Here is a 23,471-nt window from a genome sequence, read left to right on the forward strand (position 1 = left end):
GTGGCTGCGTACCCAGGTAACTGACAACCTCCGTCAGCCTGCCACGGAGCAGGGCTTGTACAGGCCAGTCTTCTCCGTTCCGGACTCCTTCCAAACTCTGCGGTCTTCCCCTGCATGGAGCTGATCAGATCAGGCTGGCCCTGCCTCTGCTGGCTGCTTTTATGGTAGTTTCAGCAGCGGGTGGGGGCAGAGTCCGGCTTCAAGAGTACAGTGCACACAGGATGCATCTTGGTGGAAAAGCTAAGTGGTACCCTTCACTTTGAAGGTCAATGAGTGGGAGCCATTCTGCAATGTCGCTTGCTCCCTTTGCTGCCTCGTTTTGTGTTTCTCCCAAGGCCGCTCCCGAATTTAGGAGCTTATTTACTCTGACCAGCTACTCAACACCTTTCCCTCCTACTGTACTAGACCTGCCCCTCTGAGAGGCATGGCCTGGTCTAAAACCACTTTGCAATGAGAAGGCTCAGTATAGTTCACTCCCTTGCCCCAGATCGCATAGCTCTTAAGGAGAGGAACCATCAGTTGACCCCTGATCTGACCCCAAGGCCCATGTTCTCCATCTGTCTCCAATCTAGATAATATCAAGGAGTTCGATAGTCTAATTGTCAATCTTCCAACCTCCGATTATCCTTTTCTCAAACAAGAACCAAAAAATAATAATAATCAAAAACAAAAATTTTAAAAAAGAAGAAGAAAAACTCACAAATAAGACTCAACAGCTTTAAACCTGCAAACTCCTTTGATGGTAAGAGCGGTGTCTAACACATCTTTGAATGCCCAGAGTCCATCTCTTTCCAAGACCATCAGCTCCCTTAAAATAACAGCCACCAAGGTTCGAACACACTCCGACACGGTCCTAAGGGCTTGCCATACCTTACTCTGTACTCCAGCACTATAAGTGAGATGTCCGCACCCCCTTCTACAGACACGGCCAGAGACATCCCATAGCAGCTAACGAGATGCAAGCCAGCTTCAGGATCTGTGCTTTTCAAAAACAGTGGTTACATTATCTCATTTTCTTATTTCAGTGTTTTTATGATATTATGATTTCTACTTTTACAGCTTGCATCACATTTATAACACTTTGGTTTGGGGTGCCTGCTGTGGCACATAAGGAAGTATCCAAAAGGCCTTTTTTATGACATCCTGGAAGTATGAATTTCCTGAGTTGGGGTACTTAATATTTAACTAAGTAAAATCTGTAATAAAGAAGCTATAAAACGTCTTCAGAATACTTCTACAAAACCCGTCCCTTCTTGATGAGAAGCTGAGCTCAAGCATCCCTGAGAAATAAGTTGGCTTCTCAAAGCCAGGAAAGCTCCCTGCATGTTCTCACTTCATTACTATGCACACGTGTGACCCAAGTCAGTGTAAGGCTGCTGTGGGAACAAGTCTCTCTCAGCCAGGGATATCTAGAAGCTTTACACCAGGACTTCAATGTACACAGCCTCCAGGTTCCCTGTTCTTGAGTGCTGGGTACCGACAGACATCTGTAGGTAGCCCTAAGCTGCCTGGGGTTGGGTAGGGAGCCCTAGCTGGAGGCAGCCAGGCTCGCCTCCAGGGCCAGTCGCAAGCCACAGCTATGTCACAGAACCAGCACCCACGGACCTCGCTGTCCCACACATGCTGGTTTTACCAAACTCTCCACTGGGGGAAGAAATGAGTTTACTACAAAGCTTCTCAGAACCTGTATAAATTTTACTGGGAGTTTGCAATGTTTCCCAAATGTATTTGACTAGCTCCTTTCCTGCAAAAAGCAACTGACAAGCATTGAACTAATGGTTTGGGAAGTTGTTGCTATAAGGCACTCGTTTATTTTATGGTTTTGTTGTTTTTGTTTTTAGTGGTTGGAGACCAAGAATACACTCCCCCTTAGAGAAGAATGTTAAACTGCCCACCAAAAAAATAATAATAGTAACCTACAATGTAGCTGAAATAGGAAAATGCATTCCAACCTTCAACTCTAACAACGTGTCACAGGCCCATTTGTGTTTTCCAGCGGTGGTCCTTCAGGACTGACATTCCTGGTCCCCACCATGCCTTTGAGACAGAGACATATTATGAGGGTTGCTTCTGGTGGCCCTCACCCCAATGGGCAAGGCGTTCCTGTATAGGAATGAGAAGATAGTTAAGTAGGCTCTGGAAAGAGAATTGTCGTGGTTATCCTCCCATGTTCAATTTTCATAATGAATCAATCTTTGGATACTTAATAAGTTTAGGAATGGGGTAGCAACCACTGAAGCCAAGTTCTAGTTTGTTCCATTTGAGAAAATGATAGGAAGGTCTTTCCCAAAGCCACAAAGGCAATAACTGACACGCTACTCATAATAGCTCAAAAAGAAATTAGTCAACCTTCTACTGACCTTGTTCGGTAGAGATTGTACAAATAAAAATACACAGGATACCTTAAGAAAAATTAATAGCTTTATTTTTCCTCAATATACATTTAGAAAATAGGTCTAAGGAAAGGTTTCATGAAATAGACCAGAGGACTATATACAAAGTGAAGAGTTCCAAATCAGCGACATCAAGGGCACAGACGGAGCACTCCTCCCCGAGGGCCACAGCAGCCTAGGACCGTCCCATCAGAGGGGAGGCAAGCTCTTGGACGGCTTTTGAGTTCAGCTGAGGAATTGTGCTGATCTTCAGGAGTTTGCCGCTTGCATACTTATTCTTGATGGCCTGCAGAAGTTATCTGTGATTAAGCACACATCAGGAACACCACCTTCTACCTCGCTCCTGATCTAACTCACAAGTACTTAAGGGACAGACCCACAATCGCCAATTGATGTGATGCTGGTGAATCACTGAAGCCAGCGAGCAAGCACTCTGAGGTCGTAATGTGTGGAACCTGACCATTTCCTTCCATGCCCGACAATGGATAAAACCCAGCTGGTAGCACCAGTGTTGGGGAAATACATGATGTCCAAGGCAGAGGCTCTGTCTCCTATGTTGCCGGGGCAGGGGTTGTGGAGGGGGGCAGGAAGTGGGAGCTGGGTTTATCATATCTAAGTACCACCAGGACATAAGAGGTCTGTCAGGATGGGAAGCAACAATGGCAATAAAAGCCAAGTGGCCACCAGTGCTAGCAGATCCCAGACAATACCTGCAGGACTGAAGACACATTACACATCCGCAGTGTGCTTCATTATGCGGAAACTACGTGCAAGGAAGCAAAGCAGGACACTTGGGACACTTGGCACAAATGCCTTGCTCTTTCTTACCAGATCCTTGGTGATACTCAGTGTCACACAAGCACAGGACAGTGCCCAATCTGCCCTGACTCCACGTCTCAGACGGGCCACATGGAGACAGACACCAGGCCCTCAGGAAGCTTTCTGAACGGGCTTCCTCTCCTCCTTCTTTTTTTTTTTTTTTTTTTTTTAAGATTTTATTTATTTATCAGAGAGAGAGAGGGAGAGAGCGAGCACAGGCAGACAGAATGGCAGACAGAGGCAGAGGGAGAAGCAGGCCTCCCGCTGAGCAAGGAGCCCAATGTGGGACTTGATCCCAGGACGCTGGGACCATGACCTGAGCCGAAGGCAGCCGCGTAACCAACTGAGCCACCCAGGCATCCCCCCCTCCTTCTTTACTAGGCCTGCATTCAGGAGTCTTTTGGTCATTGTTCCAGAAGATCCTGGACAGAGGCCCCAAGTACCCAAGCCTTCTACAGGGCCCTTTAAGGGGTTCCAGACAATACAGGGAGCACCTGCCCTGAAAGCTGCGAGCAGCAACACAGGATGCTGGGACGAGCCTGAGTGAACGCAGGGATGGCAGTCCGGCCGACTACACTGGGCCTGGACATGGTTAGCCTAGCTACCTACCTTGTGTTAAAGAAAGTCTACTTTTGGGGTCTATCAGTATGCTCCATTCCCTGCTATACTAGAAAAGAGTTTGTGCCAAAACAGACTCTCACAAACGCCAGTAGTACATGAAAACACACACGCACACGTACATACATACGCACACCCTCGCTCCTCACAAGACCTGTAACCCAGTGCTTTCCACAGTTTTGGAAGGAATACTTACAATGAATTTTGTTAGGTTTTCATTAACTTTCACTACATTTTTGGCCATGTGCTGCATGACTTCCAACACTTCGTTCTCTGTGTACCCAGTATAATACTGCTGCTTTAAGTTCTGGAACGCAATGCAAAGAGAAAGGGCAGGATAAAGCCTCCGCTTCTTTAGAAGGTCAAGTCTTATACATGCTGACATCACTCACCACTCACATAAAAGCTATAAAACCATATTCTTACCCTCTCAAAATTCAACAATAGCCCTCCACACTACTGTGGTGCCAGCAAAACAGCCAGTAAATGCAAGATGACCTTGGCTCTGAGCTAGACTAAATTAGATACTGCAGCTTCAGCCAGATCAAGTGTCAAAGGTCCCATATTATCATTTTTTTTAAAGGTTTTATTTATTTATTTGACAGACAGAGATCACAAGTAGGCAAAGAAGCAGGCAGAGAAAGAGGGGGAAGCAGGCTCCCTGCTGAGCAGAGAGCCTGACACAGGGCTTGATCCTAGGACCCTGGGATCATGATCTGAGCCAAAGGCAGAGGCTTTAAGCCACTGAGCCACCCAGGCTCCCCCCATAATATCATTTTTTTTTTGAAGATTTTATTTGTTCATCAGAGAGAGAGGGGGGAGAGAACGAGCACAGGCAGACAGAATGGCAGGCAGAGGGAGAAGCAGGCTCCCTGCTGAGCAGAGAGCCCAATTCGGGGCTCGATCCCAGGACCCAGGGATCATGACCTGATCCAAAGGCAGAGGCTTTAACCTACTGAGCCACCCAGGTGCCCCTGTGATTAAATTCTAAAGGCTAAAATCCATCTGTCTCATATGCACAATATGACTGGGAAAATAAATCACAATATAATCTTAATCCTAAAGTAGTTGGAAGAAAAAAGAGGAAGCAAGAGCAATCCTGAAATAACACACAACTACTGGTCTTTTGAAATCAATTCCCAGAAAACAGGAAGACCTATAGTTAATAGGTTTACAGCCCAGCGAAGGCAGGTCTAAGAGTAAAGTGATTTACCTGAAATGAGCCACTGGTACTAGAACAATGTATCATTCAGGTTACCAGCAGCCTTGTTGCCTCAAGCTTTTCATTTCAAAAAAATTCAGATGTACAGAAGAAAAGAAACAGTATAATGAACATCTGTATATCCTTTGTGCGGATTCATCTATTATTAATATTTTGCCACTTCCCCTCTCATGTTGTCTGCAGCTAACTTAATTTCAAATTGTTTGGCAAAAATTGTGTATGTATGTATTCACACAATTTTTGAGCTATTTGAAAATGAGTTGCAGACATCACTACACATCACTTCTAAATGTTTCAGAAACAAACCATTATCACAGAAAAAAAAAAAATCAACATTTCCACACTATCATCTGGTACATATTCTATATTCAAATTTCTCCCATTGTTCCACAAATATCTTGTGCAGATTTTTCTTTTCAGATGCAGGTCCAATCAGGTTACCTGCAGTGTATCTGATCTCTAATTTTTTTTTTTTTTTTAATTTAAAAATGATGCCTATTTCCTTGGCTTTAAATGACAACTTGTTCGAAGGATCCAGGCCAATTACTTTTAGAATGTGCACATTTTAAATCTAAGTGTTTCCTGATGACTGGATTCGTGTTGAACAATTTGGGCATGAATTTCTTATAGGTGATCATGTATAAGTCTGACTGTGCCAGAAGACATGCCAAAGTCAGGTGGTCCTACCCCTGGTGATGTTAAGCTTGATCACTAGGTAAAGGCAGTAACTGCCAGACCTCTCTAGCACAAAGGTAAAGTTTTTCTTCAGAAGTACTGCAGATCTGTGGGGTGAAATTTTGAGACAATGTGAATCTTTTTCTCCAAAACTATTTCACCGAATGATATAAACATCAGTTGATTCTCGCTTGAATCAGTTATTACATTAGGGGTTAGAATTTGATTTCTAACTACTATTCTTTCTGCCTCAATCAGCTGGTGTTCTACTGATAAAAAAGAGCCCCTTCTTCCATTCTTTCTTTTGTATCATTACAAATACATGGATATGTAAAAATATGTTATACTCTGTTACTGTCATTATTCTTTTTAAAGTTCAGATTTAGTCAGAATGCTTTCAAGTCAGTTCCTATGTCCTTTTGATGTGTCCCATTGATCTCTGAGAACTTGCTTGGTCTCTGCTAACTGACCTAGGCTCACCTTCTACTTCCACTGCGAAGACCCTCATGTCAGTTGTTTCTCAAACGAGACCTAGTTCCTAGAGGGTAATGGCATTTAGTATCCAAGATGTAAGCATGAGGTGTGTTCATTGCTCCAGGGTTATCATTGTTTCGCTCTCCTTCTTAATTTACTGACATTTCCAAAACAGATTTAATGTTGCAGGGTTTTTCCTTTTGTTTTTAATTGTTAACACTGTATTATCCCCCTTTTTCTAGTGAAAATTTTAGTCTTTGGTAACATGAATGAATGTTTATCCTATAATATAAGCATAAAAATAGTCTCGCAATTATAATAACAGAACATTACTAACAATAGAGCTCCTAAGTAAACTTGAAGTCCATTACCTTTTTTGGTCCTTTGTTTTGTCCAGCCACATACCACTAAGGATGCACAGTCTGAAAACTGCCTTCAAAATTATTTGAATTAATTCTTCCCTCTGCGTTATTACCAATTTGATATATAGTCACCTTGTTGTTTCTGCATAATTCCACTTAGGGACTCTTCATATTGTTCAATACATGAACACTCATATCGTTCAAAAGTTTAAAAAGTTACATTATATTTTATACAGTTGATAAAAAGTTACAGCCAGGGGACGCCTGGGTGGCTTAGTTGGTTAAGCAGCTGCCTTCGGCTCAGGTCATGATCCCAGCGTCCTGGGATCGAGTCCCACATCGGGCTCCTTGCTCCGCGGGGAGCCTGCTTCTCCCTCTGCCTCTGCCTGCCACTCTCTCTGCCTGTGCTTGCGCTCTCTCTCTCTCTCTGACAAATAAATAAAATCTTTAAAAAAAAAATAAAAATAAAAAGTTACAGCCAGAAGTCCTGTTCCTACCGAACCCCATTTTCATAAGATTCTGGTCTATGGGTGGTTTTTGAAAAATTAGAAAATACATAAGCACACATACATATATTCTCTTACTCTCCTTCTCTCTCACAGAAGATGTCAAATGCATACACTTGTGTAGAGGAACAGCTCTGCCACGGTGCCCTAGCAATCTCGCATGCCTCCACAGAGGGCCCCCAGGCAAAGGCCTAATCCAGAGCTTATCTGTCTTGGGAAAATGCTCTGCGATCCTCCTGGAACAGGAGAGGACCCGGGCATGGGAGGAGCCATCTGCACTCCCTTCCCTATTTCTCCTGCAACTTTTTTCTCAACACCTGGCCTCTGAAGAGGCTTTCGTTCTGCGGCACTTGGGGCCCGTCTACAGACTAGAAAACTGCTTAGTGGCAGTCTGGAATCAGCTCGTCCACAAAGGGGTATCCCATGACTCACACTGCATTCGTCTGGTCCCTTTGATTTCGGCTGTTGTCCTTTTTTGGTGTGTGAGATAAGCACCAAGATTGCGGGCAGCTTTGGCTATTCGTATGAATCTAGAAGTGGCTCCTTTTAGCTTCACTGGTGCAATCATTCAGGCCTTGGCCTTGCTTTGTCTTAGATGCTTGACGACCTGTTTCCCATAACCAAAGACCCCGAAACCTTAGCACACCAGCTGCCAGTGGCCTGGCTCAGTCTCCACAACTCTGGAGCACACTTGGTGCCATGCTGTGGTCGCCTCGTCTCTATCTGAAGCATCCCAAGCAGCCTTCTTTTAGCCCTCTGGATTTTAACCATTGTTTCGAGGCTAGTGTCGTGAAAATGCTAAGGACTTTCATATTGAGGGGGCCGAAAATATAAACTAATTTCTTCTTAACCCAACACTTACCCATTTTCCTTGGCCCAGAACCTTCTGGGACAGGCAGGACGCAGCCGCTGCCACCTTGGAAGGGTGATAATGCACCATGTCATAGTCAATGAGAGTCAGCTCCATCAGATATTTGGCTAAAGTGTGCTGCTCCACATCGACCTATGAAAGAACAGCCAGGGACAGTAAGGAGCACAGCTACTATTACCCTCTTGCAAAATCCTGGGTGAAGGCCTAGGAGCTCAAAGCCATTCTCCTTACCAGTCTGCCCAGCATCTGCCCTGTTCCACAGTATGGTACAAACACAGAGCATGAGGTCTTTGCTCTTAAGAACTGATAAGCATTAGGACCTATCGAAAAGATGCTTCCTATAAATGCCTAAGTTTTCCTTTAATTGGATCAACATTTCCAGGATAAGAACAAACAGCAAAATCAAGTGTCATACCGAACCAGAGGCACTTACCTCCCCGGCTTTTGATGCCCGCCTTAAGAAATGCAGCGGCAAAGGTCGACCCAATTCAAATTTCAGTTCTTTCAAAATCTGTGTTTCCATCTCTCGGATTTGAGAACTGGTATAAGCATTGTCTGTGATGTAAACAAAGTCTTCAATATTTGGAGAAAACATCTCCTCGTATTTAGAAGCCAAGAGCAGAGCTGTAATCCCAACCAGTTGAAGCTTCTTACGAGAAACCGGCTGAACCTGATTGAAGAAGAAAGTGTCAGAAGTCCTACGTAATGTGGACTGGGGCTCTGGGTGGAAGGAAGCGAGAGGGAACCACGTCCTGGAGAAGTACACATCATCTCTGCTCACACCTCCCTTACCAGCACAGGTAACCTCTATGTTAACAGCAGGTACCATCAGGGATGCCTGGCTGGCTCAGTCCCTGGAGCATATGACTCGATCTTGGGGTTGTGGGTTCAAGCCCTATATTGGGTATACAGATTCCTTAAAAATAAAATCTTAAAAAAAAAAAAAAAAACAGCGGGTACCATCCCTGCTCCCAGCAGCCATCTATTATTGAGTATTCAGTGTGTGCCAGGCACAGTCCCAAGAGGCCAACAATCATCTCATTGGATCCTCGTAAAAATCCTAGCAACCGCATGTGTTTTCCCCCACTTGTAAAGAGATGGCCCGAGAAGAGATTCAGACACCAGCTCCAAATCACTGAATTGCTCAGTAGGGAAGAATTATGTCTGAGAACCAGGCGCCTGCTCTGCTCCAGCCCCATCATCCTGGCTTGAGTGTCTGGGGCGGCCCCAACGTGGCGTTCAATGTGTCTGCACCAAGATGAGGCCAAGTCAAACAGCAGGATTAAATAATGGATGCCTAGGGATGAGGAAGGGGGTCTCGCAAACACTTCCTTAATCCTTACCAAAAGTACACTCATTAGTCAGCGTTAAGAATCTCCAAAGAGGCTCCCGGATTAAGGAAAATCTCAGCTCAGATATAATTCTCTTTTCTTTGAAAAGAGACTTTGCTATCCTTGCTTCAACTCTCATTATTAAAAATCTGCCTAAACTATAACTATTCTCCTGCCCAGTGAGGAATGTATAATGCAAACCACTGAATCTATGCTTTCTTAGGATTTTGCCGTCTCTCAGGGCCTTATAATAATCACCATTATGACTGTACTGGTGGGGCAGAATTTGTACCTGAGCTGTATCATACATGTTGACTTTAAGTAAATAAATCCTTACGTGCAGGGCTCCTGGCTGCTGGGTCACGCACGAGCGCCTTCTGTCTGGCATTTCTTCTAAGTGGTCAACGTTTTGTGTCACTGGTCAGAACTATTTCCATGACCACTCTGCCTCCCAGCTGAATTTCTTACATTCCTCTACTTCAGACGTCCCGTTCCCAGTACGCTGCCCACACATACCCCCCATCCCTTAACAATTCTGCCTCCTCTCTTTTCTACAGGGATTCATGCCACAGCTGGCTGGAAATGGCCAAGTTCTCTAGCCAAACTCCTCATTTTCTCAGACAAGGAAACTTAACCAAGGAGTACCAAACTATGAGCTACAGGGAAATCATGGAAGCGGGCCTGGGAAACCAGCCCCCACAGACCCCATGTGCTTCAGGCTAACTTTTAGATCTCCTGCTGGTCTGTTTGCTTTGAGGAACAACTGGCCATGCAGTGCCAACCCACCCGATGCCCTGGCACTTTTTGGCAGGCTGACCTAGCAGAAATGCCCAGCAGCGGTCAGCATCATCAGAGGCTGGACACACCTGGCTACCTCCCTCTCTAGCACCTCCAGTTCCTCAGTTTCTCACCAAGTGGCTTTTGGTCTTTTCCTCCAGGTATCACCCTTTGGCGTTGCAGAATGCCCCTACAGTGAGCCCCCAGAAGCCACGCTCACCTGTAAATATCGGTCCATGATGGCAACGCACATGTACAGAGTCTCCTGCAGCAGCCTAAACTTGGAGTGCACTTGCACCAGCCAGTCTACCAGGATGGCGCGCATGCGTCCGTTTATCTCTCTTCCATCTAGGAAGTGTGGATTTATGGATTGCAGAACCTGTTGGCGGAATTCAAAGTTTAAAAAGCTTACCTCATTCCCTTCCCAGCTGTGCAGTAAATGCCACATTGCCTGCACAACCAAAACACAAAGGCCCACTCACCTCGAGCTGCCTTAGATACTGGTAGATATCCTTCACGTAGTCACTACAGAGCTGAGGGTTCTCCCAGTCCTCATGATCAATGTCCTCGATTTTGCAGAGCAGCGCATCAGAGAAAGCTTGGCAGAGGTTCTCTTCCTTCATAGAGATATCCTCCAGTGGGGGGGTAGGACCCTACGTGAACGAATTAACAAGTGTGCATCACTACCTTGGCAGTAGTCTGAACTGTCCATCAGAGCCAAATACGTGCAGAGTCAACTGGTTTAGAAGTATCATATGCATGGGGCGCCTGGGTGGCGCAGTGGGTTAAGCCTCTGCCTTCGGCTCAGGTCATGATCCCAGGGTCCTGGGATTGAGCCCCTCATCGGGCTCTCTGCTCAGCAGGGAGCTGCTTCCCCCACCCCACCTCTCTCTGCCTGTCTCTCTGCCTACTTGTGATCTCTGTCCAAAAAAAAAAAGTATCATGTGCATTTTTAAAATGTGTGAAAGCCAAAACAAATAAATTTCCGAGTAAGAGGTTAATAATTCAATATGTAGTAGGTGAAGTTTTTATAGAGATGCTCCTCTGTTTAAAATTCTCTAATTTCACTCCAAGGGAAAACCTGAATCATCACGATGGCCTGGGGGCCTGCATGATCTGGTTTTGCCCTCTCTCTCGGCTGACTGGTCTCCTATTTCTCTCCCCTTAGTCTGCCTCATGGCAGGCTCCCTCACTGCAGATGGGCTCCCTCTCCCCATAATGTGCTCGATCTTGTCCCTACACCACCACGGGCAATTCTCTCACCTTCAAAGTTTTGTTTGAATTTTACCTTCTCAATTCGGTCTACCCTGACCCCCATTTTTAATACTATCTACTGCCTATTCCCTGCCCCCCATGTGTTATTTCTCTTACTGTGTTTTTCCTCACAGAGCCTGTAACCTCGTAACATACTGTGGAGTTTACTTATATGTGATGTATATTATTTTCTGTGTACCTCTGCTAGGCCTATAAGCTCTGCAGAGCTGACAGTCTAGCAGAGGTAGAAAACAATATATTTATAAATCCATTTATAAATAAATAATACATTTATTTAAACTGATTTTGTTCCTTATGTGATCTTAAATACCTATATCATCCCTGACACATAGTAGGTGCTCAGTAAATATTTACTGAAAGAAATGTAAACATCTGGGTGCAGAAATTCCTAGAGCTGACAATTCGCTTCAGCTGTAGCCTCTTCTGTGGGTATACAGATTTCCCCTCATAAACTAATTTATTCTAAATTGAGAAACTAGCCACTAAGAAGCAGAAAACCACATTCCGGACTATGAATAAAATAGAAGGAAGCAAAGATGGAGCAAGTACACACCCAGTATTTTCTTATGCTGACTGGGTGACTATTAAAAAAACCAATCACACAAATTAAAAATTTATAAAGTTAAAACAAGTGCTTAGTAATGAAGTATAAATAAACCATTATTTTTTAAAAGAATAAGAGGTACTTCTCAAAGTAAAACCTAATGAGACTGCTATGCTATAAAGACTATGTATTCAAGAAATAAAATACAGGGGCACCTGGGTGGCTCAGTGGGTTAAAGCCTCTGCCTCCGGCTCAGGTCATGATCTCAGGGTTCTGGGATCGAGCCCTACATAGGGCTCTCGCAGAGAGCCTGCTTCTTCCCTTCTCTCTCTGCCTGCCTATCTGCCTACTTGTGATCTCTGTCTGTCAAATGAATGGATAAAATCTTTGAGAAAAAAAAAAAGAAATAAAATACAGAAAGAGAAGGCTGTATAATAAATAATTTTGGGCGCCTAGGTGGCTCAGTGGCTCTGCCTTTGGCTCAGGTCATGATCTCAGGGTCCTGGGATCGAGCCCCACATCAGGCTTTCTGCTCAGGAGGGAGCCTACCCCCCCCCCCCGCCTCTCTGCCTAGTTGTGATATCTGTCAAATAAATAAATAAAAATCTAAAATAAATCAATCAATCAATCAATAATTTTAATTGACATGAAAGCTCAGTGATGATGGTTTCCACGTTTAAAGAAGGATGAAAGAGCAGCAGCAAAATAGATACAGCAGTTCAAAACCCATTCTTCCCGCCTACATCAGAGGTCTCAAGCTGGGGCGGGACCAGCTGAGCAAGAGTCATGCAGATATGTGTGCCATTTATTCGAGAACTTCCAAACTTCAAGGGACTAGAATAAATAAGAGCTACTTGGGGCACCAGGGAGAAACCTAGATAATTTCCTGGAGAAGATAAGACCAAGAAAAATGAGTAGGCAAAAGGTACATAAGTACATAGTCCCAGAGAAAGCCAAGAAACAAAGGCAAGTCTGGGAAGTACACATTTGGGATGGCAGGAGCCAGTGCATGGCGTGTGAAAAGATGGGCTGGAAAGGTGAACAAGAACCCAGCTAGGGAGTTTACATTTTACCCGAAGGGAAGTGAACCCACTGAAGGAACTGAGCAAGAATGGCAAGAATCAGAGATGCCTGGCTGGCTCAGTTGGTCGAGCGACCAACTCTTGATTTCAGAGTTGTGGATTCGAGCCAAATGGGGGGTGTAGAGATTACTTGAAAATAGAATCTTTTTTTTAAAAAGTGTGACTAGAATCAGATACACATTTTAATTAGCACATACAGCTAGGTTAAGTTCAAGGATAAGCATCATCAGTGTCCCTGGGAAATGCAGTCAGTATTGGGAAGCCTGGTTTAAGGAGTCAGAGGTTATGGTCATGTGCTATGTGCTATATAGCACACGTGTGCTATGTGTGCCCCAACAGCTTGGAAGGTTTACCTGTGTCTATTCAGATGTACACCTAAGTTTGGCCATATCCCAAAGCTACCAGGAGAAGACATGGATCATTGCTCTGGTCCTTAGTTTAGAATTTCTTAGAAGCATTCCTTTTGAATTCCAACATAATTTAATTATTACAAAATCCTTTCTAAGATCCCACTGTCCGTGCAGGTAGTAACCTAAACCCTTCAAGCCAGCTGTATTATCCTCAGTCCAGTGTCTACGCCATGCAAAGCTAAAACATGATAACATTCTAGGGACGCCTGGGTGGCTCAGTTGGTTAAGCAGCTGCCTTCGGCTCAGGTCATGATCCCAGCATCCTGGGATCGAGTCCCACATCGGGCTCCTTGCTCAGCAGGGAGCCTGCTTCTCCCTCTGCCTCTGCCTGCCATTCTGTCTGCCTGTGCTCGCTCTCTCCCCCCCCTCCCTGATAAATAAATAAAATCTTAAAAAAAAAAAAAAAAAAAAAACATGATAACATTCTGATCAGATTAATGCATGAGTTCTGTCCGATGTCACAGACAAGTGAAAAGTGGTATCTGAAATAATAAATGTGAGATTTTGCTGAACTTCAGAAGCTCCTGTTCAGTAAGGAGCAGGGTGGAGTGTGAGTAAAGGCTGTTGAAATTCTTCTACTACTAAGTTAGGTCTGGTGAGAGAATGTACTACTATTAATAGGCAAACATGTAGGTGTTTATGCAAGTTTTTGGTAACCAGAGTTCCTTTATTTACTAGGTTTATAATAAACCATGTCAATTAAGTGCAACAAGAAAGGACTCCCAGAAAAAGTATTGTTTCCAATTAGACAGTTCATGATTTGTAGCAGGAATTGTGTACTTGTGCATACACAGGCACACACAATTATAGAAAGGCAAAATCATTCCCTGGGAATAGCTTTAGAGAATACAGTGAAATGGAATTTGAAGAGTAGGGAGAGTAGTAACAATAAACTTTCTATTCTATGTGCTTGATGTATTTCTGTAGTATTTTGCTATGTTTCTTGTGTGATTAAAAATAAAAGGCACTGGGGCACCTGGGTGGCTCAGAGGGATAAAGCCTCTGCCTTCAGCTCAGGTCATGATCCTGGGGCCCTAGGATCAAGGACCACATCGATCGAGCTCTCTGCTAAGCGGGGAGCCTGCTTCCTCCTCTCTCTCTCTCTCTCTCTCTGCCTGCCCCTCTGCCTACTTGTGATCTCTGTCAAATAAATAAATAAAATCTTTTAAATAAATACATAATCAAAGGCACTCTTTTTTAAAAAATAAATGTGATAGGGGCACCTGGGTGGCTCAGTGGGTTAAAGCCTCTGCCTTTGGCTCAGGTCATGATCCCAGGGTCCTGGGATTGAGCCCCGCATCAGGACCTCTGCACAGCAGGGAGCCTGCTTCCTCCCCACCCCCACCCCCGCCTACTTATGATCTCTGTCTGTCAAGTAAATAAAAAAAATCTTTTTTTAAAAAAATGTGATAGGGGCGCCTGGGTGGCTCAGTGGTTTGGGCTGCTGCCTTCGGCTCGGGTCGTGATCTCAGGGTCCTGGGATCGAGCCCCGCATCGGGCTCTCTGCTCCGCAGGAAGCCTGCTTCCCTCTCTCTCTCTCTCTCTGCCTGCCTCTCTGCCTACTTGTGATCTCTGTCTGTCAAATAAATAAATAAAATCTTTAAAAAAAAAATGTGATAAGTTGTGATTACTTCCCCTTTATATGTAGTTTTTGTGTTAGGGGTAGTCAGTCAGAAAACGTTCTCATAGTTGAATAATGACTACTATAAAGGCACTTTAAGGCAACAGGCTTGAGCAGTGGAACTTGATCAAGGTAAAAGGGCCCATAACGACCACCAGGCTGAATGTTGGCAGGCTCATTAAGCAAACCACTTGGAAATAGCCATAAGCCCTAACTAGGCACAGTTCCGAAGATTACCTAAAACAGGAAAATTCCATACGTTCCCATACTCCCCTATTTCACCCTGTAACTGTGGTCCCTCACCACCAACCTCTGGCAGACAGTCTCTCCTTTGCTGTCCTGCCCACTGTTCCCTATTCAATAATCTCTCTCTTCTGTTCTGCCGTGGGTGAATTCTTTCACCACCCATGCTACTGGCCCCCACCCAACTGGCACCCCACATTTGGGGGCCCCCCATCTGATCGGAGCATCCCACAATTATCACTGAATTTAGTGTTTAGATCAAATCTATAAATGTAAAACTTCATCTGAATTTCTAGCCCTGACTTCCCAGCATCTCTCCGAAGTGTGCAAGGATCCCTGCTACAGCCCTATCAGAATGTGTGCTCAGGCCTTCCTCTGCTTGACTGGGGGATACTTGGGGACAGAACTGGTGGCACATTCTCCTGATTTCTCCAGTGCCCAGCAAACAAGGAGTCTAGGAAAAAACCATCTCCTTTCTTTTGCATACAACTCAGTGTTTGCCAAAACCTCATTGGTCAGCAAAAAAATAAATAATAAAATAACAAAAGCACTGTTTTCTCTAAAAATTGCAGGATAATCTGCTTCTGCAAACACCTGTAAATGGCTGAAACCCCTTCAAGTTCTCAGCCAGAGCCCTTTGTGATTCAGTCACTTCATCTCCTACAAAGATGAAACCATCCCTCTGGTTTTGCAGAGTATAGTAAATAGATTTGGCTGAGAACATCTGCTTTCATGAGCACATGGCTTATAAATTTTCCAGGGCTCACTGTTGCTAGAACCCGGTGCTCAACTGGCATTGCCACATCCCCGGGGACAAGCTATAAAGGAGCAGCAATGGCGGCAGACAGAGCAGATGACAAAGTGAAAGCCAGATGGCCGACCAGAGCCAGGCAAGTAGAGGGGCTCATCTGCCAGGATGAGGAGCTCCCCCTAAACTAGGGACTGAATGATATCTTCTATACTATATTTCTCAGAGAAAAGTGCATTTGAATTGGAAGTAATTATTGTTCATTAATCCCTGATGTCTTCTAAAAACGAGCAGCACATTTCAGCCATGGAAGTGATATTTATATGATGGTCCATCATTCTTTATCTGAAACACAGTGGCCTAAAATTTGTCAAGAAGCTAAAGCAAAAAAAGTCACCAAGGAAAGGTTGAGTAATTCAGAAAGAGTGGAGTTGTAGAAGTTAAGGGAGGAAATTTCTCCTTTGTTTTGTTCATAACATTTTTGGCTGTTTTTCTTTTAATTTGCCTTTTTCCCTTCTTCTCTGATTGGAAAAGTAATATGTATCTATGGTCAAAAAAATCTGAAAATTTTAAGGAAGAAAATGAAAATGAATCTTAAACCCAACGTAATACTCAAAAATAACCATCATCAAAGTTTGCTTATAAATGCAGAGTTTTAGGGGTGCCTAGGTGGCTCTGTCAGTTAAGCATCCAACTCTTGATTTCAGCCAGATCACGATCTCAGGGTTGTGAAATTGAGCTCTGCAATGGGCATGGAGCCTGCTTAAGATTCTCTTGCCCTCTGCCCCTCCCCACCTCAAAAAAACCAGAACACTTTGCACACTTCTAAAAGCAAATCTGGGGTGCCTGGGTGGCTCCATCGGTGAAGTATCCAACTCTTGATTTTGGCTCAGTTGTGATCTCAGGGTCATGAGATCAAACTCTGCACTGGATATGGAGCCTGCATAAGATTTTCTCTCTCCCTCTCCCTCTGCCCTTTCCCTCCTCTATCCCCCACCTCCCCCAGCCCCGCATGCACACACACTCTCTCTCTGAAAAATAATAATAATAATAATAATTAAAGAAAGGAAATCTGGGGTGGTACTGTGTTCTATAATTGTTTTATAATCTGACTGATATAACATGCATTTTGATATCTTTAAATATTCTTTTTTTTTTTTAAATTTTATTTATTTATTTGACAGAGAGAGATCACAAGTAGGCAGAGAGGCAGGCAGAGAGAGAGGAGGAAGCAGGCTCCCTGCTGAGCAGAGAGCCCGATGTGGGACTCGATCCCAGGACTCTGAGATCATGACCTGAGCCGAAGGCAGTGGCTTAACCCACTGAGCCACCCAGGCGCCCCGATATCTTTAAATATTCTACTAAAACATGATATTAATGGCCCATGTATTTCATTAAATGGATTTAAGCTGCTCCAGTAAAACACCCAGTAGTGTTTACCCAAAGGAGAGGAAAACACTAATTTGAGAAGATATATGCACCCCTATGTTTACTGCAACATTATTTACAATAGTCGGGATATGGATATGGAAGCAACCTAAGCGTCCATCGACAGATGAATGATACAGAAGATGTGGTATATCTACAATGGAATATTACTCAGCCCATAAAAAAGAATGAGATCTTGCCACTGCCAACAAGATGGGTCTAATGTTAAGTGAAATAAGTTGGTCACAGAAAGACAAATACCATATGATTTCACTCATATGAGGATTTTAAGAAACAAAACAAATGAAAGGGAAAAAAAGGCAAGGGCACCTGGCTGGCTGAGTCAGAAAAGCATGTGACTCTTGATCTCAGGGTTGTGAATTCAAGCCCCATGTTGGGTGTAGAGATTTCATACATAAACAAACAAACATAAAGAAAAAGAAAAAAGAGACAAACCAAAACAAAAAATCAACAGCTCTTAAATATAGAGAACAAACTGGTGGTTGCCGTAGGGGAGTTGGGTAGAGGGAGTGGATGAACCAGGTGAAGGGGATTAAGAGCATATTATAATGGTGAGCAGTGAGTCATGTATAGGATTGTTCAATCACTATATTGCACACCTGAAACTAATGTAACATTGTATGTTACTTATACTTGAACTTAGAATTAACCAATTTTCTAATATTTCTCTATTATAGAAGATATTCATTACAACACTATTTTAAAAATCCTCTAATTTTAGTGTGCCTCTAATAATTTTCTTAGGATAAAAACAGATTTACTGGGTATGGAGAATAGCATTTTGAAGGACACTGCTAAATCACTTCCAGACATGTGAGAGGAACCACATTCAGTCACCTGCATCAAATACTGCATAATGGTTAAAAGGTCAAAGCTGGAAGTTTGGGTTTGGGTTTGGCATTTAGGCACTAGAAGCCTCCAAGGAAAGGCCTATGAAAGGAAGGTCGATCTTCAGAATTTGTTCTGAGCTTTAGTTCTTGATTTGACACTCTCTGTCCTGGCTTCCGAACAGCAACATGCTTGCCACTATCACCTGTAAGCAGAAGTCTCCCACGTCTGCCCCCTTGCTCAGATGCTGCTGGCATATTTCTGACTGCCCTTCCCTTGGATGCTTTTCTGTTATCTCAACAAATCTAAAGCCAAATGAGGTGCTTTCCCCAGAACTACCTCCCTTCCTTGACTTCCCCATTTCCTTAGTAATTCATTGCATAAATTGTTTCTTAAATACTCAAGTGCTTGCTTAAGGATCTTATTCTCTTTCTGCGAAAAACATTGCGAAAGAATTCCTTCTAGATACAGGACAATGTCTCTGGAAGGAGTTGATATACCCCCAACACATCCCATGTTGTTTCTTAGCACACTGTAGGTAGTGGTATGTGGGTGAGTGCTTAGGGAAGATGCAGGTTAGTTCAAGACTCTCATCAGCTCTTGCCTGAACAATTGTAGTACTCCTCATTTATGGTTCCTCCAAGGCCCAGCCTACATTGCTTTCATCATTTCCCACCTGCTCAAAACTTTTCACAGGCTCCTCACTGCCTAATGGGATACAATCCAAATTCTAAGGCCTTCAAATCCAACTGCAACCTTTTCCCCAACTTTATGTTCTGCTTATTCACACAAACATTCTGGCCCAGTTAGATGTGCTGACTCCTTAGCCCAAGGACAAGATTATAGGCCTATTTTTGCTTTCGTGACTTGATTCCTATTATGCTTTGTTCCCCAAAAAAGTTGGTTCTTTCCTATCAGCATCTCTCTATCCTTAAAAATCCCACTGATTCCACGAAGCTTCCCCTGACAACTTGGTCTTTTAGTGTTCTCTCCTTCCTGTAGAAGCACTTTCTGAAGGATGGTGCTTCCAACTACCCTAGACACTTGAAGTTCAATCATTAATTGCCCAAGGGCACCTGGTGTCATTCCCTGGGACTACTAATTTAATTTCAGGTGCATGTGCCCTTTCTGAATAAGTCTCCTTAAGGTAAGATATCTCTTTAACAGCCTTAACACTACTGGATGGGCACAGCAAGTGCTCTCTCTCTGTATATATGTCTTGAATATATCCAATGTATTATTTTGAAAAATTTTAAACAAGTTACAGACATGTTATTAATATATATTTTATATAGATCTATTATATATATATAGAGAGAGAGAAAGAAGTGGAAAAAGTAGTTATTGTTGTATTTTCAGCACCTATAACAGTGTCTGTCCTGTAATAATTACAGGCCAATGGGTCCGTTAACATTCTAACTCCAATTGAGTTAACCAGTCCCAGAGAGCACAATTTAACAACACAGAATTTTGGCATTACCTTATTTGTAATGATGAGTATGAGTCTCCAAAGTGTGAGAGAGATTCCATAGCCTTCATGGGCAAGCTCATGGATTATAAAACCTACCAAATTTTACTTTGAGATCACTAAATTTATTTGAGTATCAAGATAATTAACTTTGTTATTCAAGGTCAAAACATAATGCCTGGGTGGCTCAGTCGGTTAACCCGCTGCCTTTGGCTCAGATCATGATCCCAGGGTCCTGGGATCAAGTCCTGCATCAGGCTCCTTGCTCAGCAGGGAGCCTGCTTCTCTCTCTGCCTCTGCCTACCACTCTGTTTGCTTGTGTTCTCCCTCTCTCTACCTCTCTGACAAATAAATAAATTAAATCTTTAAAAAAAAATAGTAACTACCGTCACCAAAAGGATGTGTATGTTCAATTTGTACACTGCTGTTTAAAGTAGAGCTCTAGTTATGAACGTTCTTCAAAAGTAGTCAATGTCTGGGCTTCTGGGTGGCTCAGTCTGTTCAATGCCTGCCTTCAGCTTAGGTCATCATCTCAGGGTACTGGGATCAAGCCCCACATTGGGATCTCTGCTCAGCAGGGGATCTGCTTCTTCTTCTCTTTCTCCTTCTACTCCTCTCCCTGTTCATGCTGTCTTTCTCACTCTCTCTCAAATAAATAAATAAAATCTTTTAAGAAAATAAAAGTTGCAGTGAAGATAAAGGCACCTTTCCAGTCTAGCCAAAAAACAGCTACTTTGTACATTTGTAAACACAGAACATCCTACCTTTGGAGCCAACACTTCCATCTGAACTGGTTTCACAGAAGCAGTAGGTTTTAGTTGTTTGCTGACATTTGTTTTGGTGGGCTGAACAGGTATTTTCGTGTTCTGAGCTTTCTACAAGGAAAAAGAAACATAAATACGGGAAGATAGTCAGTGTTGTTCTTCAGACCTATACACAATCAGCCCGGTGTGCACATGGACAGTCCTCATGGCTGTTACCTTAGCTACTTGTGTAGCTCTGGTTGTAACTCTATTTCCAATTTCTTCTAAAACTGCCCGTCTGATTGTCACATGACTCTTAGCTTTAGAATTAACTCCAGTGTCAGCATTCTCCAAATCAGTGGACACCTTAAAAAAAAAACAAACAAAAAAAAAAAACAAGATGAGTTAATGATGAATTGAGACAACTTACAATACTTTGCTAATGTCAGATGTCCAAATGCAGAATCTGGGAAAGGTTCAATATGTGGAGATCTATTTGTGAGAGGGAAAAGGTACATTTTTTAAAAGACTAAAAATGGGGAGCCTAGGTGGCTCAGTGGGTTAAAGGCTCTGCCTTCGGCTCAGGTTATGATCTCAGGGTCCTGGGATAGAGCCCCATATCTTAAAAAAAAAAAATCTAAAAAAAAAAAAAAAAAAAAGTTACAATAAGTCCAGATGTTTAAAACCTAAACTAGCTTTGATTCTTATGCTATCTACAATAAGGAGCGCTCCTATAGACATGATCTTTAGAGATATTGCCTTTTTAAAAAAAAATATTTTATTTATTTATTTGACAGAGATCACAAGTAGGCAGAGAGGCAGACAGAGAGAGAGGAGGAAGCAGGCTCCCTGCTAAGGGGATAGCCCGATGCAGGGCTCGATCCCAGGACCCTGGGATCATGACCTGAGCCGAAGGCAGAGGCTTTAACCCACTGAGCCACCCAGGCGCCCCAAGATATTGCCTTTTAAAATGAGGTCGGACTCTCTTATATTAAGGATACTTGGAAATTGTTTTCACAAGTAAAATAGTTTTACTCTCAAACTCAGAGGAAGTTGAAATCATATGGAATAAAAACATCATTAGTTCACCTTAACCTACCTTTGAAAGAATGTGCTTAGAAATAAAACTTGTTAGAAAAAGCAATTCGTAGAAAAAAGTTTATTTTCTTATAGAGGTGATAAACATTTCATGAGGAAAAAAACCAGCATGTACTATCCCTGAGAACTGTGGGTCCTAATCCTAAAAATCTCCTAACAGGGGGTTTGAATAGATCTACAAGGATAGACAGAAGGGCAGGGAAAACTCAAGCCTTCCCTGAATAGAAAGAAAGAATTTGACAATGAAAGAACTTTATGGGACAGATTAGACAAAAATTACACACCAGTTCAATGTAGATCCACAAAAGAATAGGAATTAAATACTGAATGTATTCAACTTATTAGGATTCTCAAAAGCACACTGTTCCATTTTTTCCAGTAGCAATTGCTAATTTTAAAAAGTGTTTTGAAATTTTAATGCTTACAGGTTAAATCCCGGTAATCAGACTTTAAGTCCATCTGGAGGGGAAAACTGGCAGCTTTTAACTAGCCTTTCCATCCGGGAGGATGGAACTCAGGTGTGTCAGGGCCCTCTATTTTCCAGCAAAGGAAAAGCAGACCCAGATACAATTCAAACCCACAGAAAAAAAATTCAAAACACCATTAGCCCTCGCATTTTTGCAAAGATGAAACAAATGAATCTAGACCTTTCTGTTTGCGGTATTGTTCCAAGTTATATGCAAAATCTTGATTACACTTGATTAAAGAAATTAATTTTTTTAAGGCTTTATTTATTACAGAGAGAGATCGTGAGAGAGGAAACACAAGCACAGGAGAGCTGGAGAGGGAGAAGCAGGCTCCTCGCTCGAGGAGCCCCATATGGGGCTCGATCCCAAGACGCCAGGATCGTGACCCGAACTAAGGCAGACACTTAACGGCTGAGCCACCCAGGAGCCCCAGTAATTAATTTTAAGATGACAAACGACTATGTTAGTGAACTTAACCTGGAAGACATCATGCGCAGAAATACATGGGAAACTTAACACAAAACGAAAAGCGAAGAATCTGAAAAACAGCCATGACTGTTGCCTGGTTAAACCTTCAAAACAGTTTACTACCTGCAGTTTCTTCCAGTCCTTCTCCCCACCCCCCCCCATCCCTTAGCTGGCAAGGAGTTTTTGAGAACAGAGGAAGGAAATGACAACAGCCTCTGCTTAAACAGCACTCTAACAACAGAGAGCACTCGGGGATCCCTCGCAGAGTACCAAGTCCCGGGCTGGAGAGGCTCACCTGACAGGTGCCCCCTCCGAGGCACTTTCCCACACTTCCCTCCCCCACTACACTTCCCTCATCCCCGGATTGGCCAGGGCGGAAGCCGGGAACCCAGAGTGGATCCGAGGAGGAGAGAGGTCGCCAAAGAGGACAGGCCGCAGACTGGAGAGGGGAAGCGGGCAGAAGGCGAGAGGGGCACGGGTTGGGACGAAGAAGCCTGCGCAGAAGAGGGAGGGAGGGAGGCTAGAGGCAAGAGACGGAGCTCCGCGGCGGAAGAGCCCGGCGAGTGCGGGAGGTGAGCCGGTCCCACTCACCGTCGGGCGTCGGAGCAGCGCCATGTGGGAAGGGTCAGGCAGGAATGCCGGCCCGGCCCAGGGAGGGACGCGGACCGGAGAGGAAGGACACAGGCTTCCGCGGCGCCGTTAGCTCTGGACTGCGGCCCGCACCGCTCAAGATCTTCGCGATGTCGCCTTGTTACAGGATTCAAATGCCGCGCCGCTCGCGCCCCCATTGGGCGGCCTTACGTACGGCGTGCTCTTCCTATTGGCTAGGCGGGAGACAGCCCCGCAGGCGGATTGGCTGAATTTTCCAGACCCGTTTGGTTGTCATGACAACTGGTTGTTTTCTCCGCCTACTGTCTTTTTTTCTTTTTTCTTTTTTTCTTTAAACTTCGGCCTCTAAAATCAACAAAACTGAAATACC

General features: G+C 43.7%; 1 protein-coding gene across 2 annotated transcripts; it reads right to left on the minus strand.

Annotated features, from left to right (window-relative positions):
• Positions 1 to 2,399: 2,399 nt before the first annotated feature.
• On the minus strand, positions 2,400 to 23,284 carry CCNB2 (cyclin B2). 2 transcript variants are annotated; one of them, XM_082733775.1, is made up of 9 exons: positions 23,084 to 23,284; positions 20,697 to 20,825; positions 20,481 to 20,591; positions 10,531 to 10,701; positions 10,269 to 10,427; positions 8,374 to 8,610; positions 7,932 to 8,072; positions 4,027 to 4,137; positions 2,400 to 2,692 (listed from the first exon to the last, which is right to left on the minus strand). In XM_082733775.1, exons 1-9 carry the CDS (start codon positions 23,105 to 23,107, stop codon positions 2,666 to 2,668), a joined length of 1,110 nt encoding a protein of 369 aa, XP_082589901.1. In that variant the 5' UTR covers positions 23,108 to 23,284; the 3' UTR covers positions 2,400 to 2,665. The 2 variants fall into 2 exon arrangements, with proteins under 2 accessions (XP_082589901.1, XP_082589900.1); XM_082733774.1 differs by having other exon boundaries at positions 2,400 to 2,679; positions 23,084 to 23,283.
• Positions 23,285 to 23,471: the final 187 nt, after the last annotated feature.

The sequence above is a fragment of the Mustela nivalis genome (genome assembly GCF_964662115.1).
Source record: "Mustela nivalis genome assembly, chromosome: 6".
Taxonomy (NCBI): domain Eukaryota; kingdom Metazoa; phylum Chordata; class Mammalia; order Carnivora; family Mustelidae; genus Mustela; species Mustela nivalis.